Genomic DNA, 22455 nt, shown 5'->3' on the forward strand with positions numbered 1-22455 from the left:
CTCTCCTGGAGGTTCTTACACCTGGATGGACCTGAGGAGGATTCCAGAAGGAAGTGGCTTCTTCCATGTCTTCCAAAGAGACTGAAAGCCCAAATTTATCCTCCCTTGCTGTCCCCATGAGCTGTCTGGGTTTTTCTTCTCCTCATCCCACCCTCCCCCTCCCAGCCATCCCAGCCTCTGTAACCCTGACCAGGTGACATAAGGGGTGGTTGGTTGTCTGTCACTGTGACCCTCCAAGGTGCTTCCCGTTAGGGGGAAAACCCCCATCACATCAGGGGTGGTGTTAGCAGTTTTGATCCTGAGAAGGAGTGGCTCTCCTCTGGGCCCATCATAAGCCCTGGCATAGAGGCAGGAGCTCTCCCAACACCTGCTATAAAGCAAGGGATGAAGCCCAGAGAGGGGCAGCCACCAGGTCAGAGAACACAGCACAGCAAGCCACTCTCTGAGCCATGGTATGAGAAGCCTCACTCCACCTTCACCCTCAGACCAGAGGTGCCACCCCGACACAGCCTCCCTCAGACCCAGACTCCGGCACTCACCAAGATAAGGAGACACTCGTTGGCAATTTCCTGGTGCTCCGGAATAGTGGACAGCACGGACAGCACCAGGCAGCTGAAGACCAGCAAAAATCTGCAATAGCAGCATGAAGGAGAGGGTTAGACTGCTGGATGGACAGGGCAGCCAAGGAGCCTCTGGCAGGGGGCTGCAGAGTCAGAGGAGAAGGAGGAGGAGGGAAGCTTCATTTGGGAAGAATAATCTGGAAAGCAGACTAAGAATCAGAGTTCCCTGGAGCTGTGGCTTGGTGCTGGACACCAAAGGGAGAAGCCCCCGAGCTCCAGGAGGCTGCTGAGCTCACAGACACCTTACAGCCCTCTCAGTTGCCCTTGAGGCAGCTGCCGCTCACAGAGGTGGTCACTGAGCTGTGGGTGGTAGGTCTGTCTGGGCTGGCCGAGGGAGGGACCCAGGAATCCCCCCTTCCCTATGAATTCCAAGATGGCAGAAGCATGGTTTCACGTGCAGAATGAGGACAATTGCCTCTGCCTTCGTGAGTTCTTATGGAATTAAATACTGAGACAGCTAGGGAAGGAAAGGGGATTGGGGAAGACAGATAGGGAGGGAACATGCAGAGGGGGAGAGGGTGTGGGAGGGCAATCAGGCAGCAGGGAGCCATGCCATCGAGGCCTGGAACTTCCCTGGAACTTCCCGGAGGGCAGTGGAAAGCTACTGAGTGGCTCAGAACCAGATGGTTAGAAATAATCCAACTCATCTGACACTCCCCTCAACCCTAATTGCACACATGAGGAAACTGAGGCCCAGAGGAGGAAAGGGATTCACCCAAGGTCACCCAGGATGTCCAGGACAGGGGTGAGATTAGAGCCAGGGTTTCCAACTCCCCAGTGGATGGGAAGAGGGGAAAGGGCGTGAGGAGAGAAGCTGCTGGACTCAGGGAGAATGTGAATATGTGAGGGAAGACAGGATGTGGGGCACAGCTGCAGATGCGGCAAAAGGGAACGATGCTGGCCTCCCGGAAGCACTCCTCCTTTTGATGGGGGTGTTGCTCCTGGAAGAGACTCCAGAGGGCATGGGCTTCTCCAGAAGCACACAGACCTACAGCCTCTCCAAAGTGTTCCCAGAGTGTCCCCACCTGGGACTGCTGACACTGCATTCTGCCTGAAACGACTCACCACTGGAGCCTGATGAGATGCTGTTCACGCTCCCCTCGCCCCAGCGCTCCTGCTGGGATGCCCCCATCCCACTGTTCCCTCAGAACGCCCCTCCCGGTGCTCGCCTCCCCAGTCACTGTCTATGGCGCTTTATTTGTGTTCACATTTCATCGCGGCAGGGGCATGGGCTCCGAGTCAGAGAGACCCGGGTTCAAATTCCGGCCCTGCTGTGTGTGTGACCCTGGAAAAGTCACCTATCTTCTCTGAGCCAGTCTCGGCATCCGTAAAGTGGGGGCTGACGGGGGGATGGGGTGGGACATGGGAAGGGCGTGGCTCCACCCTGGCCCACTTACACCTCCCTGGACAGGGCTCCCAGCCTGCGTGGAGGGCAGGTATAGGGCTGCAGCCCAGCACATGCCCCGGGGCGGCGGGGGGGGGGGGGGAGGACGTAGGTGGTAGATGTCAGTAAAAGGTTTTGGTTGAATGAGTGAGGAAGAGGAGGCCTCCTGTGCCAGTTCCAGGCAGGAGCTGAGTCAGCAAAGACGTAAGGCACAGGGAGAGGTTGGGGAGAACACCAGCTCCTCATGTTCAATAATTAACCACAGCAAACGCAGTGAAGCCAGTGCCGCATCCACCGGGAATGGGGACCAACACCGACACAGGGCTCAGGGGCGGGAGGGTACTCCTGAGGTTATTCCATCCAGCCCCCTCCTATGGGAGGCCTGCAGCCAAATTCTGATGGGCCTTCACCCCAGCCCTGGACAGAAATCCTTTAATCCCACTGCTCAGCTGACCTCAGAACCTCAGGCAAATGGGTCACGTTTGGGGCTTCCTGCTGAGTGTTTCAAGACTTTTTTTTTCTCACCACTATTCTTTCCATGTCGATAGGTACACATCTCTAAAATGTCCACTTCACAATAGGTTACGTGAAAAAAGCAGATTGTGAAACCTTAAAGCAATGTGATTCCAACTTTTAAAATATAGACTTTTTGTGTACACATACCAAGAGTCAGCAGGGCTGATCTCTGGGTGGCAAAATTAAGAATGATTTGGCATTCGTTTTGCTTTTTGCTTATCTTCATTTCTTAGTTTTTTGTTTTTTTTTTTTCAGTACGCGGGCCTCTCACTGTTGTGGCCTCTCCCGTTGCGGAGCACAGGCTCCGGATGCGCAGGCTCAGCAGCCATGGCTCACGGGCCCAGCCGCTCCACGGCATGTGGGATCTTCCCGGACCGGGGCACGAACCCGTGTCCCCTGCATCGGCAGGCAGACTCTCAACCACTGCGCCACCAGGGAAGCTCATTTCTTAGTACTTTTAAAGAATAAACATGTGCTGCTTGGGTAATAACAAACTAACATCAATTTTAAAATGCATTTCCTTAAAAATACAAACGGGGGGGAAAAACCTTTAAATTCTGTCCCCACCCCTTTACCACAAGAGCCCTGGCCACTTTTTAAAAATAAATTTATTTATTTACTTATTTGTTTGTTTATTTATTTATTTATTTTTGGCTGCGTTGGGTCTTCGTTGCTGTGTGCAGGCTTTCTCTAGTTGCGGTGAGCGGGGGCTACTCTTCATTGCGGTGCACAGGCTTCTCATTGCAGTGGCTTCTCTTGTTGCGGAGCACGGGCTCTAGGCACATGGGCTTCAGTAGTTGTGGCACGTGGGCTCAGTAGTTGTGGCGTACGGGTTTAGTTGCTCCATGGCATGTGGGATCTTCCCGGACCAGGGCTCGAACCCATGTCCCCTGCATTGGCAGGCGGATTCTTAACCACTGTGCCACCAGGGACACCCCCAGCCTTGGCCATTTAGCAGGTGTGAGGGTGTGGCAGCCTCTCCCCGAGTCCAGTTCACCTGTCAACGGCCTGCTCAACATCTCTTCTCGGTTGTCCAGGGGCCTCTCAAACCCAACGTGTCCGAAAACAAACTCTCAATTTGCCCTAAAATCTCTCTCCTCTCCGGTTGCCCCATCTCAGGAATGGCGCCCCCTTCCATCCAGGGGCTCAGGCCAAGTATCTAAGAGTGACCCTCGACTCTTCCTTTCCTTCCCCCTCCACATCCCGTCCTTTAGCAATTTCTATTGGCTCTAACTACAGAATGTAGCCCTGGACAGACTAACCCCCATCATCTCACCCCGACTGGTCTCCCTGCCTCCACTCTGGCCCAACAGGAACCCTCTTCAAAGCAATCAGTGTGATTTTCCTACAAAGCAAAGCTGGAAACCAGGACTCTCCACAGAACTCTCCTCTGATTTCCTATGGCACTTAGAGAGCGGCAGTCAAATTCCTCAGCATGTCCAGCAAGGCCCTGTGAGATCCGGTCCCACCCAGCCCTTGAACTTGATCTGCTTCTCTCCAGCCCCTCCATCATTGTGCTCCAGCCATTCTACCTCCCTGCCATTCCTGGAACACATCAAAAGTTTTTCCATCTCCAGGCTTTGCACTTGCTTTGCTGTTTCCTCTGCCTATTTATTGCTCCCGTACTCATCCAGAACTCCGTTCAAACATCACTTCCTTGGAGAGGCCTTCCCCAGCCACCCCCTCTCCAAAGTAATGGCCCCATCCCCGCTCTCTCTCCCCTGAATCTGCTTTATTTATTTTTTCATAGACTGAGTAAACGAAGAGCAGAAATTCACCTTAAACAAACCTCAAAACATCATGTCACCAAAGCCCCCAGTTTACCCACTGCAGAGGCTCCCAAAGTTCCAAGCACATCCATCCCTGACCCGTTGGGCCCCCCAGCAGCCTTTCTGAGAAGCGAAGAGAAGGCAAGTCTCCAACCCTGACCAGCTCTATTTGGTAGACACTGTTTAAAAAACGCCTGAACTTCGCCTCCTCCAGCCTTCATACACTGGCTAGGGGTTAGATGCTCAATACAGTTGAACAGATATACTTAGTTTGTCAGAGAACATCTTGTGTTCCAGGCAGCTGAATAATTATCCCCATCTTCCAGTTGAGGAAATGGGCCCAGGGAGGGGCAGACTTGCTCCAGATCACTCAGTGAATCCATGGCAGAGCTAGGGCCCAAGCTGCCTTGGCCCTCCTGAGAGGTCCTCACACAGACACCCATTCTTGGGACAGCAGAGAGAGATCATGTCTGGAGCTTAGGGATGGAGGGGACAGGGAGAAGGAGCCCTGAGCTGGGATCTGGTCATGTCTGCCAGAACCAGTGTGTGACTTCATTCATACAACAAATAAGGATTGTCTAAGGATTGTCTCTGGCCCCTTCTGAGGCTTCAGTTTCCCCATCTACAAAGTATAGATGGTACACAGGAGCTGGCTGGCTTGGGCCCTCTAAAATCACTCCAGGGCTTCCCTGGTGGCGCAGTGGTTGAGAGTTCGCCTGCCGATGCAGGGGACACGGGTTCGTGCCCCGGTCCGGGAAGATCCCACATGCCGTGGAGCGGCTGGGCCCGTGAGCCATGGCCGCTGGGGCTGCGAGTCCAGAGCCTGTGCTCCGCAACGGGAGAGGCCACAACAGTGAGAGGCCTGCGTACCGCAAAAAAAAAAAAAAAAAAAAAAACGGAAAAAAAAAAGATAGAAAGAAAGGCATACTAGGTTGTCCAAAGCCATAGAGCCAGGACCTGAACCCAAGTCCACCTGGACCACCAAGGCATAGTGCCTCTCTGGGCCTCAGTTTCCCTGTCTGCAATATGAGGTGGGGAGTGTCAGCCTTACGACTACCCAGCAGTGGGGTAGAAGGGAAGGGTGAGCCATGAGCTCAGCTCCACACTCTTTGGGGATGTCCCTGGAGAGACAGATGCTTGAAGGCTGGAGAGATGGGGATATGAAAGACAAGAGGGCTGGGGTAAGGTGGATTAGGCAGCAGAAAAGAGGTTATCGTCTAACCTCTCTGAGCCACATTTACTTAAGAAATGTTCATTGCAGGGACTTCCCTGGTGGCGCAGTGGTTGAGAATCCGCCTGCCAATGCAGGGGGTACGGGTTCGATCCCTGGCCCGGGAAGATCCCACATACCGTGGAACAACTAAGCCCGTGTGCCACAACTACTAAGCCTGTGCTCTAGAGCCCGCGAGCCACAACTACTGAGCCCACACGCCACAACTACTGAAGCCGGCGTGCATAGCACCCGTGCTCCACAACAATAGAAGCCACCGCAATGAGACGCCCGCACACCACAAGGAAGAGTGGCCCCCACTCACCGCAACTAGAGAAAGCCCGTGGGCAGCAATGAAGACCCAACACAGCCAAAAATAAATAAATAATAATAATAAAAAAAGAAATTGTTCATTGCCATCCACACTCAGCCAGTTTTATTGTAAAGCCAGCAATTAATCATACAGGTCCCCAAGAAACTAACAAGTGTAACACAGTGGTGATATGATGGCTGAAGTGATAACAGTGTACCCAGAGGCTGGGGGGAACCCCAAGATGGCTTTAGCAGAGTCAAAGTAGAGGGATCAGTGAAGAGGTGGAGGTGACGAGGACAGGGGTGGGGTGCCCCAAGCAGAGGAAGCAGGATGTGTGTGCAAGCAACAGAGATGTGGGAGCCTGGAGGCAGCACAGGGCAGCCGGTAGTTCTAGCAAGTGTGGGCCTAAAATGAAGGGGCAGAGGAGAAACCAGAGACGGCCAGATCAGGCACCCTCAGACCTTACGAACGTTACCTAAAGGCAATGGAGAGCCATTGAAGAGTTTTAACAGAGGGAATGATATGGTCTGATTTGTGTTTCACGACCACAACTCAGGGGCAGTGGGGACCATGGATTAGAGACTGATCAGGAAAAGCAAGTAGGAAGCTTCACAATAGTTCAGATGAGAGATGACAGTGCAAAGCGAAAGAGAAGTGAATGGACTGGAGAAAGTGTTAGAAAGTGTTAGGAAGTAGGACTTGATGGTTAATTGGAAATGGGGACAATGAGAGAGAATAACTCATATTTCTGGTGTGGGGACTGGATGGATGAAGGTGCCATGACTGAACTGAGATGGGAGAGCCCAGGGGAGGAGCGGGTGTGGGGGTGATGAGCTCCGTTTTGGACGTGTTGAGATGGAGAGGGCTGGGCAAACACTCTGGGTATGAAGATAGAAACCTGAGCCGGAAATGTGGATCTGGGGGACATCGAGGGAGAGGTGGTGACTGAGGCCATGGATGCGGCTGAGACAGTCCAGAGAGCATGAGGCAAATTTAGAGGAGGAACCAATGGAACCCCAGAGGTGCAGAGGGTGGAGAGACCCTCTACCCAGACTGGGAAGGAGCAGCCAGTGAGATGGGATAGAAACCAGAAGAGAGAGGTGCCAGGCCAGGAGCAGAAAGTGTTTCAAGGAGGGAGTGTGGACGACAGTGTCAAATGCTGCCGAGAGGTCAAGCAAGGCCTGAAAAATGTCCACTGGATTTGGTGACACGTTGGTCACTGGGTACCTTGGCAAGGCCAGCCACGGGGGGTGAGGGGGCTGGAGCAGGTCTAGATGGGATGAGAAAGGGAGAGGGGCCGTGAGGAAGTGGAGACAGTTGAGTGGAGGTATAACTATTTAAAGAAGTTTAAAGTGTAGAGGCTGAGATCCGTAGCTGGAGAAGGATACGGAGCACAAGGAATAAGCCATTGTTCTTTTTGTGGTTGTGGTTGTTGTTTTAAGATGAGAGAGCCAGAGTGGAAGGAGCCAGGAGAGAAGGAGAAGTTGAAGATGTGAGAGAGAGACAGAGCGATCAGTGGAGTGAAGTCCCCAGGGCAGCTGGGAGGCTGGGATCCAGAGCAGGGGAAGCGCTTGTGCTGAGCAGAGAGGACCCCGGCAGTTTCCATGGTGACAGGCGGGAAGAGGGAGAGACCAGGTGGGAGAGGAGATTGGGGGACAGATGGGAGAAGCCTAGAGAGTCCCCATCAGGGGACTCGACTTTCTCTGGGAAGAGGAGGCCAGATCTACTTTTCAGTAGGGAGCAGAGTGGGTGGGGGTCTGAAGAGGTTTGAAACCGCAGGTGTGGAGAATGGGAAAGTGAGCTGACCAGGCCCTGGAGAGGGGTCCAATGGGAACACAGGACCGTTATCCCCATAGGGGAGGATGGGAGAAAAGACCTAGGACATCGCAGGTGCTCCACACACGCATTTTTGGTTTGGCTTGGGCTGGGTTGGGCTTTTTTTGCTTTTTAAAGCATGATGATTCTGAGGGAGGAAGGAGCCTGTGTGGGATGAGGGGACCTCCCCGCTCCCCACAAGGCCAAAGCAAATGCAGTTCCAGGCCCTGCCCCTTCCTTCCCACTGGGTCTCCATCCTTCCTTCCTTCTCTCCAGTGTCCCTCCTCCCACACTGAGCCCTGCCAGGGTCTGCTCCCGGCCTGGCCACCAGCCGGCTCTCTCATTTCTGCATCTGGCCTTGGGAGAGTGACTCTTTCTTTGCCTCCCAGACCAGGACCCCAAATGCAAGGTTCTATCTTCCCTTGTATGGAACCCTGGGGCCAGTCTGTCCCCATTCAGCCAAGGTTCCTGGAGGGCAGAGGCCATGACCCCCACCACCTTCCAGCAGAAAAGGGCTTCTTAAACCCCAAACCCGAGCTGATACTGACGAAGGAACTTCAACTAGACCTGAGAGGCACTTCCTGACAGAGGTGCAGTGTGGCCCAGAGGGTCCCAGGCTCCTCTGGGGAGAACAGGCTCGAACTTTCTCTTGCAGGGGGATAAAGGGTAGGGGCACTCAGCCAGGCCTCAGAGTGAGGCTCTTTCCAAGAATCCTCAGGGGCTGAGATGAGAAGTTTCCCCTGATCCAGCGATTCTAAATATGGCAAAGGGAGCAAAAGCACGTGACCCAGGGCCCCGCACCAGGGCTGCTGCTGCTGCGGCCGCCGTTTCTCTGGGCCAGAGGCCTGTGCTGGGGCTCAGGGCTAGGAGTGAGGTCTCAGTGGAGTCCCAGTTTCCCCATCTGCAACATGAAGGTAGGGGACAACTCAGCAACGGCTAAAGTCCCTTTAGCCTTACAGCTCTCCAGCCGTGGGGCAGAAGGGAAAGGGCTGGCCTTCAGCTCAGTTCCAGATTCTTTGAGGATGTCCCTGGAGGGACAGCAGCTGCCAGTACATAGTACAAACTATGAAAAAAATGCGCCCTCCTGGAGGACCAATTAGAAAAGGCATTCCCTTTAGCATGAAAAATGATAGAAACTGACCCTTCCAAATGACCCCATTAGAACCAGGTAACCCTTGCCCTGGGCTGACCCACCCTCAAGCACAGGCTGCATTTGGCACCACTCACCCTCTCGGCCCAGCCCTTTGCATCATACAGGGCACACAGGACATGAGGCAGCCCTGGAGATGGCCCTGACAGCCAGCACAGCCCTGGAAGGGCCAACCCCTTGTGGTACCACGTGTCTCCGTGCCCCTCTCCTGGCTGCCGGGAGATGGACGCTGACCCAAGAAAGCACCCACACACACACATAGGTTGGGCTGAGACAATCAGATTCTTTGTCTTAGGCATGGAATTAAGGCCTACCATAGAGACCTACTCAATATTCTGTAATGGCCTATATAGGGAAAGAATCTAAAAAACAGTGGATATCTGTAGATGTAGGACTGATTCCTTTTGCTGTACACCTGAAACTAACACAGCATTGTAAATCAACTAGATTCCACTAAAAATTTTTAGGGCTTCCCTGGGGGCGCAGTGGTTAAGAATCTGCCTGCCAGTGCAGAGGACACGGGTTCAAGCCCTGGTCTGGGAAGACCCCACAGTCCGTGGAGCAACTAAGCCCGCACGGCACAACTACTGAGCCTACGCTCTGGAGCCCACGAGCCACAACTACTGAAGCCCTCATGCCTAGAGCCCGTGCTCCGCAACAAGAGAAGCCACCGCAATGAGAAGCCCCCGCACCGCAACGAAGAGTGGCCCCCGCTCGCCGCAACTAGAGAAAGCCTGCACGCAGCAACGAGGACCCAACACGGCCGAAAATAAATAAATAAATATTTTTTTTAAGTTAAAAAAAATTTTTTTAAAGAAATAATACATGAATGAATGAAAAAAAAGAACAAAAGATTATGTATGACTTAGGGAAGAAAAAGAACCATAGAAGCACGTTGGCGGAGGTGCAGAGAGAAGTGGAGATGAGACTGTCGCTCCAGAATCTCATCTCCCCCTCTCGACTCCACAAAGCCCAGATGTGCTTCCTGCTACGAAGCCTTACAAATTCTTCCCTCTCCTTCCGGTAGGTGTTCTCCACCTCCACATGCCCATTTTTCTTGAGCCCGTGTGAACGGTCTTGGTCCCAGTATGGTACGGAAGGCGGTGTCTTCTCGACAAGGTGCTTTATGAGTCACAGCCTCGTCCTCTCCCACCTGAACCAGCTCCAAACCCTCCTACTTGTTCTTGCTGCTTCCCTGTACCATGACAGCTAGACTACCTGGTGCACCAGGTAAGTGGGCTGAACAACATGTCAAGGGTGGCAACGAGGAGGGGGCAGGGGCTATCCATCTGTCCAGGGCTGGCCAGGCAGCGCCGACTCCTCAAATAAACAGGGAGCGTGGCCTCCCAAGCAGGAGGCCAGCAAAGTGAAAGCAAACTAAGGGGTGGAATTCAGGCAGCCTGAATTTTGGAGACTGAAACAAGATGGCCAGTGGAAACTTCCCCCTGGTTCTACCTGAGCAGCTTGTGTGGATTTGGGTGACTCAGTTTTACATGCTGAGCTTGGCATAAGATTTCATTTGAACAAAGAGCTCTGCTGCTTTTTGTTTGTTTGTTTAAAGTGTGAAATCCACCGACTTGCAGGCTCAGGCCCAAGCACCTTAAGCATGGTTGCAAGGCAGGCCCTTACTCACCCCGCCACCTGACTCTCCACCACTCAGTGCCCCACCTGGCACAAAATACTCCATTGTCACAGCTCTGTTCCCCCCAAAAAAAGCCAACAGCGCTTTTTTGCTCTGTTTTTTGCTCCTCACCTTTGCTCACGCTGTATCTGCCCCTCCTCCAATATGGCTGGGTTAGGTGGAGCCCCACTCGATGCTCCCTTAATCCCTCATCTCCAGCTTTACACTCACCTCCATCATGGCATTTGCCTCAACATGTGAAAAGCACTGCTTGCGTACCAGTCTCCTCCCCCAGACCAAGAGCTCCTTGAGGTCCTGTCCTTTTCACCTGGAATGCCCTGTTCCCAACTCAGGATGGGAGCTGGGTAAAAGTTTCCTGAAAGAGGGGACGACCGAGCACTGGACCTCTGACTGGTACTGGTACCCAGGGTGCCCACACCCTGCTGGCCGCTCCCAGCTCCACACCTCAACCCTTCCCGCAGCAGACGGGATTATGAGGGAACTGGGGTGGGCAGCAACACCCAGGAACCCCACAGTCCAGAGCCACAGAGCATTCACTCACTCATTCAGTAAGTACGTATTTACTGAGTGCTCACCGTGAGCCAGGCACAAAGACCGACAACATCCCTGCCTTCATGGAGCTTACGTTCTCATGGGGGGAGATGGACAATAAATAAGACAATGTTCAAAATGTCAGATGATGATGGAGAAAAATAAAGCAGGAAAAGGGAACAAAGAACACTGGTATGGGAGTCGGGAGCTATTCTATAGAGGGTGGTCAGGGAAAGCAGCATTGAGAAAGTGACATTTGGGCAGAAGGAAATGAGGTATGAGAGAGGTGCCTGAGACCTGAGCCAGAGGGTGCCTGGTGTGTTCCAGAACCAGCAAGAAAGGAGTGCTCGGGGCTTCCCTGGTGGCGCAGTGGTTGGGAGTCCGCCTGCTGATGCAGGGGACGCGGGTTCGTGCCCCAGTCCGGGAGGGTCCCACATGCCGCAGAGCGGCTGGGCCCGTGAGTCATGGCCGCTGGGCCTGTGTGTCCGGAGCCTGTGCTCCGCGGCGGGAGAGGCCACAGCAGTGAGAGGCCCACGTATCGCAAAAACAAACAAACAAACAAACAACAAACAAACAAAGAAAGGAGTGCTCCCAGAGCGGAGTGAGGAAGGGGGACAGTAGTAGGCAGTGGAGGGAGGTGGGAAGCAGAGTGTCTACTGGCTAGCGTGAGGATTTGGGCTTTTAGTCCAAGTGAGATGGGGAGTTTTGAGCAGAAAGTAACACGATCCGACTTATGTTTGCAGAAGATCACACAGGAGGTTGAGTGGAGAACAGACTATGGCACGGAGAGGGGATGGGGAAAGCAGTGGCATTCACCCCTGTCTTGAGTTGACACGCTAATGGTTAATCCAAGCGACAGGTGATGGTGACTTGAACAACGGGAATAGAGGTGGCAAGAGGTGAGCAGATACTGACTATATTTTGGCACTGAAAGATCCCTTAGGGTCAATGAATCCTCTCTTTATAGTTGGGAAACTGAGTCCCAGAGAGGGGCATGACCTACCTGTGATGATACAGGAGATCAGTGGCAGAGCTGGGACTGACACCCAGATTTCCCTATTCCTAAGGTAATGTTTTTTGACTTCTCCTCTTTCTGTAGAAGGACCCAGGCACCTGTCCCTCATGCCCACCTTGAAAATTCCTTCATCCTGGCGGCAGAATGGGGCCCGCCCCTGCCCTTCTCGCTGTATGTGTCAGGGTGGCACTGGGTTCGAGGATTACCCAGGCCTCCAGCTACTTGAGCCTGGCAGGGGTCAGGGTCACCTCTTAGAAGCCTTCTGTCCTCTGAATAAGCAGAACTTGTGCAAAGGGGGAAGGGGGAAGGGAGGGAAGAGTCAAAAGAGGGGAAAGAGCTTGGTTCTCCCAGAGCAGAGAGGGCACCAAGAGCTGGCAGGGTGGAACAGGAGCTTGGGGAGGGCCGGGCCCCCTAGGGAGGACACCCTGGGAGTCCTGCAGACTCAGCCATTGAGGATCTCACCCAGGGGGAGGTTTAGGGGGATTGACAGGGGAGGAGCGTTTGGATGCATTTGCTATTAACAAGCAAAGCATCATGCAAACTCACAGGCCACACCTGGGGCAGTTGGCTACAGCTGCCCTGAGAGCATTGCTCACCATGGGAATTCCAAATCCAGGACCAGCCAGACTGAATTCAGCAAGACTGTCTCCAATGGGCCCTGACAGCTGGGAAAGGCTTGCTGAGTGACCTTGGCCTGCTCCACAGCCAAGGTGGAGGGGTGGTGAGGAGGGTCTTAGGCTGGAAGCTGGAAGCACATCTGCAGACATCTCCGCCCGCAAGTTTCCTCGGCCTTTAGGGGGAGAGGTTCCGCCTGATTCAGAGTCCCTTGAAAGGCAAGGCCCTGCTTCATGGCTCTGAGAAAGGTGTCAGGGTTGGGGGCAGCAGACGGGGAGGCACAGGATGTGGACACAGCTAGGAACCTGGATCAACAGGCTCTCTATCCTGACTCTGCCACCACTCAGGAGGGGTTGGAAAGCTGTCTCTGAGTTACAGTTTACTTCTCAGGGAGAGGAAGGGGTTGAGTAAGGGTCTCCAAGAGCCCCATGTTTTGCTGATCCATCTGGGACTGATGATTTTGACTTCCCAGTGGGAAATGAAGGAGGCAGCTCCTGAAGCTGCCAGTCCTGAGGGACTTCTAGGGTCTCCCGGAGGTGGACGGTCTTTTACATTTCATTTGCATGGCACTCCTGTGCGTGGAAAGTCTAGAGCGACCTCCTTCTACCTCCAAAACTCCCCTATAATTGAATAATCATAGCAAGGAGGAGTCAGGGTAGACCAAAGAGGGACTTCCAATAGCTCATTAACCACAGAAACAGTGCTGGAAGTCGGGGGAAGGGGACAAATTGCACCTCTGGTCCTGACGCCCCCTCCTCTTCTGAGGAAGACAGAACCCTACACGTTTGAGAGCGAAAGGAACAGGGCTTGAATTCAGCTCCGATCCTGACCCCTGCCAGGCTCAAGAATTCAGCCTTGGCTGCATGACCTTGAGCAAGGGAACTGTCCCTCTCTGAGACTCAGTTTCTCCATCTGTCCAATGGGGCCAATGATCCCTAGTGCGGCAGCCTGGAGGCAGGGGTCTGGCCCCGATGAACCCCGAGCTGAGGGGTTGCAGAAAGGCTTGGGTTCACTTCGGGACGCAGAGGAGGTGGACACCAGTCGGGGTTCCTCGGGGAGAGGGAGACGTTCCTGGGGAGGAGGGCTCCTGGGGGACTCCTCCCCCGGCACGGCCTCTGCCCCTTCCCCCTCAGGGGCCCCTTCCCGCTCAGGGGTCCTCGGGGCTGACCCCGCCTTGTCAGCAAGGGGAGGGACATACTGGAAGGGGCGGGACGCGGTGGTGGGCGGGGCCCCGGGCTGTCCCTGGGAGGGGCGGAGCGTCGCCGACACCCGGCACCGCTCGCGGGAGGGGCGCGGGCGGCGCTGCGGCTCCAGTTACCTCCCTGCTGCCTCCCCCGCCCCGCCGGCTTCTTTTTCCGTTTCCAAATTAACAATTGAAAACGCGGCGGCCTGAAAGGCGAGCAGCGGGCCAAGCGGAAAGTGTGAAGGTGCCGCCGCGTCCCCGAGGACGGGGGCGGAGATGGGGGCGCGACACCCCGACTGCCCGCGGCTCGCCCACCCATCAACGCTGCGTGCTGGGGACTGAGCGCTCCCGGACCCAGAGGTGCCAAGGGCCCTAAATCGGGTCCTGGCCTGATCCGGCCCCTGGTACTGCCCTGGCCAGTGTTGTAGGACCCAGTGCCCAGACTCGGGGTGGTGCCAGTCCCCGAGGGAGGCGGGGGGAGGCACTAGGGCTGGGTTACTACTCTCGAGGCTGAGTGCCCAGGAGGGGCAGGTGCCAGGCAACACCCTCATTGCACAGTCCTTAAGGGCTCCCAGAGTCAGGTAGGTTCGCATGTGAACTCAAACAAGTCATTTCACCTTACTGAGACTCAGTTTCCCCACCTGGCATATGGGGAGGGAAGCTACAGCGACCACACAGAGCTGGTTGTGGGGAATAAATTAAATGAGAAGATGCATGCGGCTGGCCACAGTGAACACAATAGATAGTAGCTATTATTATCTTGGGTTGATAATGACGATGATATTGAGCCCTGGGCACACCTCCACCTCCACCCACAGCCAAAGGAGCTGTCTACCAATGGGGAATACTGGAGTTGACAGGTCTTTCCCTCCCCTCACTTCCTCTGGGCTTCCCCAAAGCCCCACTTGACAGATAAAGAAACTGAGGCCAGGAAGGTTCTTGTAAGGGGCTCAGAGTCACACGGAAATGAAAAGGGCTAGGGCCTGAGCCCAGGTCCTGCGCCCAAGCCCGGGCTCGTCTTATGGAGATGGGTGGTCCCTGGGGTCGGGACCCTGAGCACTGGACCCCCTTCCTCAATGTTCTGAAGATGGGTGCTGATATCAGGGCAGCTGGGATGAACGAGTGGGTAATGGAGAGAGTCCCTGCTCCCGGGTATCCAGAGGTATGGGCCTGAGGGTGGACACCAGGGAAAGATACAGTTTCTGGGCCCCTGGCCCCCCATAATGTAAGCTCCATGAATGCAGTGACTTATCTATCTTGTTCACCACTATCCCTCCTACACGTGAAACAGGGCTTGGTGCAAGAGCAGATTATCAATAAATATTTGTTGAGTGAATGAATGAATGAGCAGGTCCCCTCTTATACAGCTTATACAGTGGCCTCACACTCCCCACCTAGATGGGGAGGGGGGTTTGGGAAGAGGAACTCCTCTCGCCAGCATGGAGACCCAGGGCAGCAGAATGGTGGGAGACAGAGGCAGGAACCAAGACAGAGCGAAGGAGGACATAGCGAAGAGGCTCCAAAAGGCAAAGTTGAGAGCAGCTCTTTCTTCCCAGCCCCCCACTCCTGCCCGGTCAAGCACTCGCCCCATTCCTCCTCCCTCCAGCACCTCTTCACTGACCACCACGATTCCAGCACCATCCTCACCCTCACCCGCAGCCCACTTACCTTGCAGTCTGTGCACCCCTCCCCCATTTACAATCCTACAGTGGCTTCTCATGGCTCACAACCTGAGGTCCTCAGCCCAGAGCTTGAGGCTGTGCACACACTAGGCATCAGCCACACTCCACCCCTCCATACTCCGTCTATTTCCACCCTGGTGACTTTTGTGCTCTCTCCTCTCCTTGGGATGTTCCCCCTTCCTCCCCAAGAATCCCTGATCTGCTTTGAGGAGAAGTGCTCCCCCAGCCCCTGGCTGGGATTCCTGGCCCTCTCTGGGCACCCCAGGACCTCTTTGTGCTGAGACAGTTCCTACCTCTGTCCACTCCCCACCCCCCACCAGCTCATTAGGATCCATCCGTCAAGGGCAAAGCCAGTTCTGACTCCTCTACTTCCCGCAGGCTGGCCAGTACATGCTCAGACAGTATCTGGGAGGCAACAAGAAGGTCCAGGTCTCCAGGGCCTTAAGCATCAGTGAGTCAGGAATGTCCCACTGTCCTCTGAAGCCCAAGAGTTCTCAGCAAGGGCATCTTGGGGTTGCTACAGAGGTGGGTGGGTGGGTGGGTGGGTGGAGGGGGGGCCAATGCAAGCCTACCTGGTGGGGCTGGGAAAGAGTACAAATGGAGACGCACACACTATAAGTCTGAATATTTAAAAGCTTAAATCAAGCTAACAAGCTGTTAAATAAAATATGATCTATCCTTCCTGACACATATAGCTTCATAAGGATCTGGAAGGCTAGGCCTGAATTTAAAATCTTGGATCCCTTGGAGTCCCATGTTGGAATCTGGCAGGGAGGGGACAGCCAGCCCCTGCTACCCTCCAGTCCCTGGCCCATGGTGTGCCCTCTTCTCTTCCCACACTGGGATCGTCCGTCACCAGAGGGGGCCTTGGGTACATTCCTGTGGCTGCCCCCAGCCTGCTCTCATCCACACTGGCTGCAAACAGCTGCCCTTCGACCTAGGAGCACTCACACAACAGTGGCCCTTGGGATGGCGAACCATCAAAGAGGTCTGTGCAAGCCATGGGGTGGGAACTCCAGGGTCCCCTGGAAGGTGTTCTAGAACAAGGAGGGCCGCGCACAGGCTCCAGGTTGGTGGTATGCAGGGCCATAGAGTGAGTGGGCAGAATTCTGGAACCCCACCTTTGACTCACTTGGAGCAGCCCTGCTTTAATGTATTTTATATACTGTGTCACTCCTGTGCTCCTGTGTCACGTTTCATTTAGAGAACCAGATCTACTGCTTAAAAGCTTGCAAAACAGCAGTCAGGATCCTTCCCTCCTACTGAACAACGGGGAAGCTGAGGTTACAGGGACCACAGTCATGCAGCAGTTTAGAGCAAATCCAGTGCTCGATCCCAGGGCTCCCGCTTCCTGGCCAGGCCCTGGCCTCCGTGGGCACATTTCTGATCACTAAGACCCAGTGCCTCCAATGGACATGCCATTGGGAGGTGGTGAGTGCCCAGTCCCTAGTGGGGTTTAAGCAGGCCTGCTGCTGGGGACTCCTGCCTTGACGGGGGCTGGACCCTCCACTCAGGACGCTCAGCTCAGGAGTGGATTGAGAGGCCAGACCAGGCCCAAGAAGGAGAGGGAGTCCTGGTATAAATAACCGTGGGGGGCTGAGATGTTTGGGCTCGTCTCCTGGGCGACGGCTGTGTTTACCGCCCAGCGAGGGGGGGCATAGCCCACACATTTGCCTCCCTGACTTGTAGCCAAATTTCTCCAGGAAGGGGTGGCCCAGGATTAGCCCCAAACACTCCAGCTCTGTACCCCTATGAGGTCTTCCCCCTCACTCTGCCCCAACATGGGCCCAAAACCTCCCTGACATTGCCCCCATCCTTCAGCCCCAAATCCTGCATGGCACTGCATCTCCACCAGCCACAAATGCCCCAGCATTTGGCCCCATAAGTCCCAACTCTGCCTAAATCAGTGTGGGGGATGGAGGGTGGCGGGAGCGTGAACAGGGCAAGGGAAGGCCCCAAGCAGAGTAGCTGGGTGTGTGCCAGGGATCTGAGCTGGGGCCACTGGGCACGGGGGCAGAGACAAACCTCTCCCACGGCCCTGGCCAAGACAGAGGAGGGCTGCAGCCCCCAGATTAGGAAAGTGCAAATCCCTTTCCCCAGCCCAGTGACCACGCCATGCCTGTCATGTGCAGGGCATTAGATGGCCAGACTCCATCGTGGGAGGGGCTGGCAGGTGCCTGTTGGTCATCCCACGACCAGCTCCTCTCCCCAGCTAGCCAGGCCAAGAGAAAAAAACCTCAGTGCAGGAGGGCAAGTGGAAAGGTCCCCTTCCCCATGGGGCAGCAGCTGCAGCCTGGCCCAAGCACGGAAGCACAGGGGTTGATGTGAGCTGAGTTCCAGCCTGCAGGCCAGCCCAGCCTAAAACACACACACACACACACACACACACACACACACACACACACACACACACACACACACCCCCAACCGACTGATGGATCCTGCGTGGGACACCAGCTGCTTTTCACTGAGAGCTCAAAATAGGAGCTGTGTCCATCAGGGGTCCTAGACAGGTGCCCAGATACCTGGGCTCCAGTCCCATATCAGCCACTTCTCAGCTGAATGCCCTTGGGCAAGTCATTTCTCCTTTCTGAGCCTCAGTATAAAATAGTGTAATAAATATCTTCCTCCAGGTTATGAGAATTCAATGGGATTCATTGAGTAAACATTAATTAAGCCCCACAATGGGCCAGGTATGCCTTAAAGCATCAAGTGGGAGAGGCGATGTTCTTCCCAGTATGAGGCAGCATTTTGGACCCAGAGGCTGAGGCCCAGGGATGTGAAGAGACCTACCCAAGACAACACACAGGGGACCTGAGCCCAGGCCAGCTCTGCAGAGAGGTTTTCACTGTTATTTATTGTTGTTGGGGACAATTGAGACTCTTGGGCTGAGCCTAGGCTCTGCCACTGACCTAAGTTTGGTCTATGCCCTGTTCTGGGCCTCAGTTTCCCCATCGGTAGAGTGAGGGGGCCGGGTGGGATCGGTGATTTGCACACCCTATTGAGCTGGCAGACAGGGAGGGAGCAAGGAGCTTGGCAGGCTGGGCCTCCTGGGCTCTGCCCCCTCCCCAGGGCGCTCCCGCCATCCACTGGGCCTAACCCGGTGCTTCCATGGGGCTGCTCTAAGGTCACTGTTCTGGGGACCCCCTTAGACCCCAGACCCCCTTTGCAGGTAGCCTCAGGGCCTGCATCCACCCCCTCTGCCTCCAAGGCCTCCCTCAGCTCATTCACACACACCTTCCCCCAAGCCAGGCTTTGCATAAGCAGCTGAACTTTCCATACAGGCAAAATCCGAGGGCTTCAGGCCAGGTCTGGCCAGGCCCTGGCAGGGTTCGTGGGCAGCTCCAGAGGAGACGCTCAGGGGGCTGGGCCGTGAGGGGAAGGCGGAGGGAAAAAGAGGCCAAATGGCTGGCATCCCCAGGGCACCCTGCTAGAGCCTCCCCACAACCATCCTCCTTGCCAGACCCAGAGAGGTGTTTCTAAATTACCAATCTGCCCATGGCACTCCCGTCCTCAGTTCCTTCCTGAACTCTAGCCTCCTCCAGGAAGCCACAGCTCCTCAGCCTGGAGTTCTCAGCCTGGCCTTGCTCACGTTCCAGCCCCTTCTCTGCACACCTCCTGCCCCGTCTAGGCTCCCACTCTCCTGCCATCTTTCAGTTCTTTACAAATGTCATGTTCAGACCCACCTCTGGGCTCTGCCCATGCTAGTCCCTCTGCCCGGAATGCTATTCCCTCCTCCTATTTGCCTTGACTCCTACTCACGTTTCAGGTCTCAGCTGAAACCTCTTCCTCTGGGAAGCCTTCCCAGCCACCGCCAGTTTGGGACTGGGCCGGCCCCCACAGGACTCCACCCAGACAGCTGCCAGCCTCCTGGTGCATCTCCCCCCCCAACCCACCCCGGGGAGCACAGCAGGGTCTGATTCATTGCTCTGTCCCCAGCACGTGGGATAGGCCCTGGCCCCCAGGGACTGCCAGTCAAGGCTTCCCAAATGAGAGAGGAAGAAAGAAGGAATGAATCCTCAGTGTAGAACTGGGGTGGAGATAGGACCTGAACTTTAAGGCTCAACTCGTCCTCACAGCAGCCTCCCAGCAGGCAGGCCCATCAGGGCCAGTTAGGCATAATATGGTGGAAAAGATGACAGCCTCCAGAGCTGGACTTCTGGGGTTTGAATCCTGGCCCCACTACCTACACCCAGGCAAATTACTCAACCTCTCTGTGCCTCAGCCTCCTCATCTGAAAAATGGGCACAACCGTAGTAGCTACCTCCTCTGGCTGTTGAGAGGAAAAAGTGAGCGAAAAAGGGCAAGTCCTCAGAGCAGCATCTGGCGTATGGCAGGCACTCTATAAGCATCGTCTGTTATTGTCTTTATTATTATTATATATTTTTCTTTTTTTGCGGTACGCGTGCCTCTCACTGCTGTGGCCTCTCCCGTCACGGAGCACAGGCTCCGGACGCGCAGGCTCAGCGGCCATGGCTCACGGGCCCAGCTGCTCCGCGGCATGTGGGATCTTCTCGGACCGGGGCACGAACCCGTGTCCCCTGCATCGGCAGGCGGACTCTCAACCACTGCGCCACCAGGGAAGCCCTGTTATTGTTTTATTATTATTGAGAGCCATAGCAGCGGGGGACGCTGAGCGTCCGAGACGGAGGTGACTGCCCAAGGCCACCCAGCAGGAAGGTGTCTCTTGCTTTCCCACCCTAACCCACACACCCCACATACACTATAAGTGCCCCCCACGCCAGCCCGCCCACGGTGGCCCGGCAAACCTGCTCCCACCCGCTCACTCCACGGAGTCCCTGCACACTCAGGCTTCAGTTCCATCCTCCTGGACATTCACTGCTTAGTGGCTGCAGGACAGGGCTTATGCTGACCATTTAAACTTCAGTGTCCTCTTCTGTACAATGGGGTAATGACAGTGCCTACCTCCTAGGGTTCTGAGAAGGATTAGATGAAGTACCATGTGGAAAACACCCCAGATCTGGCACCATACCCCGTATAGGTTAGACTATGAAACTTATTACTATGTGAAAACCGTTAGAACCCTTGAGCTTCTGAGCCCCCAGTAAGGTGGTCACAGAGCCCCGGCTGCTGTGCAGGGGGCTCCTGAGGAAAGCAAATGCCAGTCTGGCCGATATGCTCTTACAGGACCTGTATACCAACCACCCTCCCCCACAATATCCCTTCCTCAGGGCTGAAACCAGTGCAGGCCAGGGCGAGATGAGGGGTCCAGGACCCAAGAGAAGAGGGAGCACGCGCCGGGGAGCAGGGAGAGTAAACGCACCACAGGCCCTCTTCTCGTCAAAGCACTTTGTAGTTCATGAAGCACCTGATGCAGGCAGCGGCCCTGGGAGGTGGGCAGGTGGAGATGATAATTGTCATTGTACATGAATGGAAGCTGGAGCCTCAGAGAGGTTGAGTCGCCTGCCTGGGGTTACACAGCCTTTAAGAAACAGAGGCGGGAGCCAAACCCCAGCCTGCTGACATCTGGTTCAATGTTCCTTTAACTGCGGGGTAAGCCCTGATTCTGGGTGACCTAACCCCCAACCCCTGCCCCGAGAACAATCTTGGCAAGAGCCCTGGGCTGGTCCTCACCGCACTCCAGGGCAGGCAGGCCCTGAGGCCCAGGAGGAATAGACCGGGGAGACTGATGGCTGCCCCAGCCCTCTAATCCTTTCATCCCCACCCGGACTCCTCCCAGCTCTGGCCCCAGAGCTCAGGAGGGAGAAGGCAGGATGGCGCCCAGACTCAGGGATTTCACGCACCGGTAAAATTTTCAAAAACAATTTAGGGACTGCATGAAGTTGTCAGCTTTTTATTTCGCCAAGTAAGGACATTTTTAAAAAATTCCCAGGCCCGTCATTTCATAAAAGAAAGGACATAATCTCAGACTAAAAGACAGTCCTTTAAATGAAATAAATTTAGCTTTGTGGCCAAGTCACCACGTTGTCCTTATTTCTCTCAGTTTTGCCTTAGGCCACTGAAGAAAGCCCGGGTCTGCTGACGCGTGTGAGAACCATTTTGCAGCTTCGGTTTGGGAGTCACACAGACATGGGTTTGAATCCTGATTCCACCACGGGCAAGTTGTGTCATTTGGTGAACATTATTTCCCCTTTCTGAGCCTCAGTTTCCAATCTACAAAATGGGAACATGAATAGTGCTGCCACACAGTGGTACCTGGAGAGCTAAGTGGTCTAGAGTTTGCAGAGCACTGGTTCTGAGACGAGATCAATCAAGCCCAGGCTCCCAGCCAGCGGCGCCTCCCTGTCCTGACGCTGCCTATGGCTCCCCGTCGTCCACAGGGTAAAGCCCACCTCTGTAGCCAGACCCTCTGGACACACCAGACTCTGCAGATCCTGGGGCAAAGAGAGTAGAATAACAGAGTCCTGCCTCAAAGCCTTTGCTCTAGCTGTGGCCTCCACGTGGAGCGCACTCAGGACAAAAATCACAAGGGCTTCCAGCTCACTGCCTGCACCCAGAGGACCCAGGGGTCATTTTTCCACTTCTCTCTCTAGTCGGCAAAACCCTTCTCATCCTAACAACCAGCCTCAATGTCACCTTCATTCCCTGGCTCGGCAAACATTCACTAATTACCAACCACGCACTGTGCTCAACCCCACCATACAGAAGAGCGCAGAATACACAAGGGAGGGTGAGTAGAGATATGGGGGCTCCAAAGGGCCCCCAGTCAAGCCAGGGGTGGGGGGCGCAGGGAGCGATTCCAAGAAGAGGTGGTGCTCAAACTGGGATCTGAAGGATCAATAGGAGGTCGCTAGATGATGGGGTGGGCGGGAGAGGGGACGGATGGTGGGGTGGAAGGAGAAGCATCTGGACTATTAAAAGCACACCTGGGGACGCTCTAGGTTGTTTCTTAGGCGAGGAGCAAAGGATGCTCGAGAGAGGGGTTCCTGACTTGGGCACTGCCGGTGAAGGGGTCACTGTTGGGGGGAGGTGGATACGTTTGGAGACAGATGCTGAGGTTGAGGTGCCCAGGGGATGAGCAGGTGAGG

The 22455-nt window shown here is 55.0% G+C and overlaps 1 protein-coding gene across 5 annotated transcripts in view; it reads right to left on the reverse strand.

Moving 5' to 3' along the window:
- The window catches only part of KCNQ4 (potassium voltage-gated channel subfamily Q member 4), a gene marked incomplete at its 5' end in the record, with an annotated part of 55106 nt that overhangs the window by 23710 nt on the left and 8941 nt on the right, over positions 1–22455 (reverse strand). For all 5 annotated transcript variants that reach the window (XM_082663897.1, XM_082663896.1, XM_082663895.1 and 2 more), the window contains one exon: positions 540–630. In XM_082663897.1, coding sequence (XP_082520023.1) covers positions 540–630 — 91 coding nt within the window. The remainder of the gene's footprint in view (positions 1–539; positions 631–22455) is intronic.

Source organism: Grampus griseus, assembly GCF_964374135.1.
Source record: "Grampus griseus genome assembly, chromosome: 1".
NCBI lineage: Eukaryota > Metazoa > Chordata > Mammalia > Artiodactyla > Delphinidae > Grampus > Grampus griseus.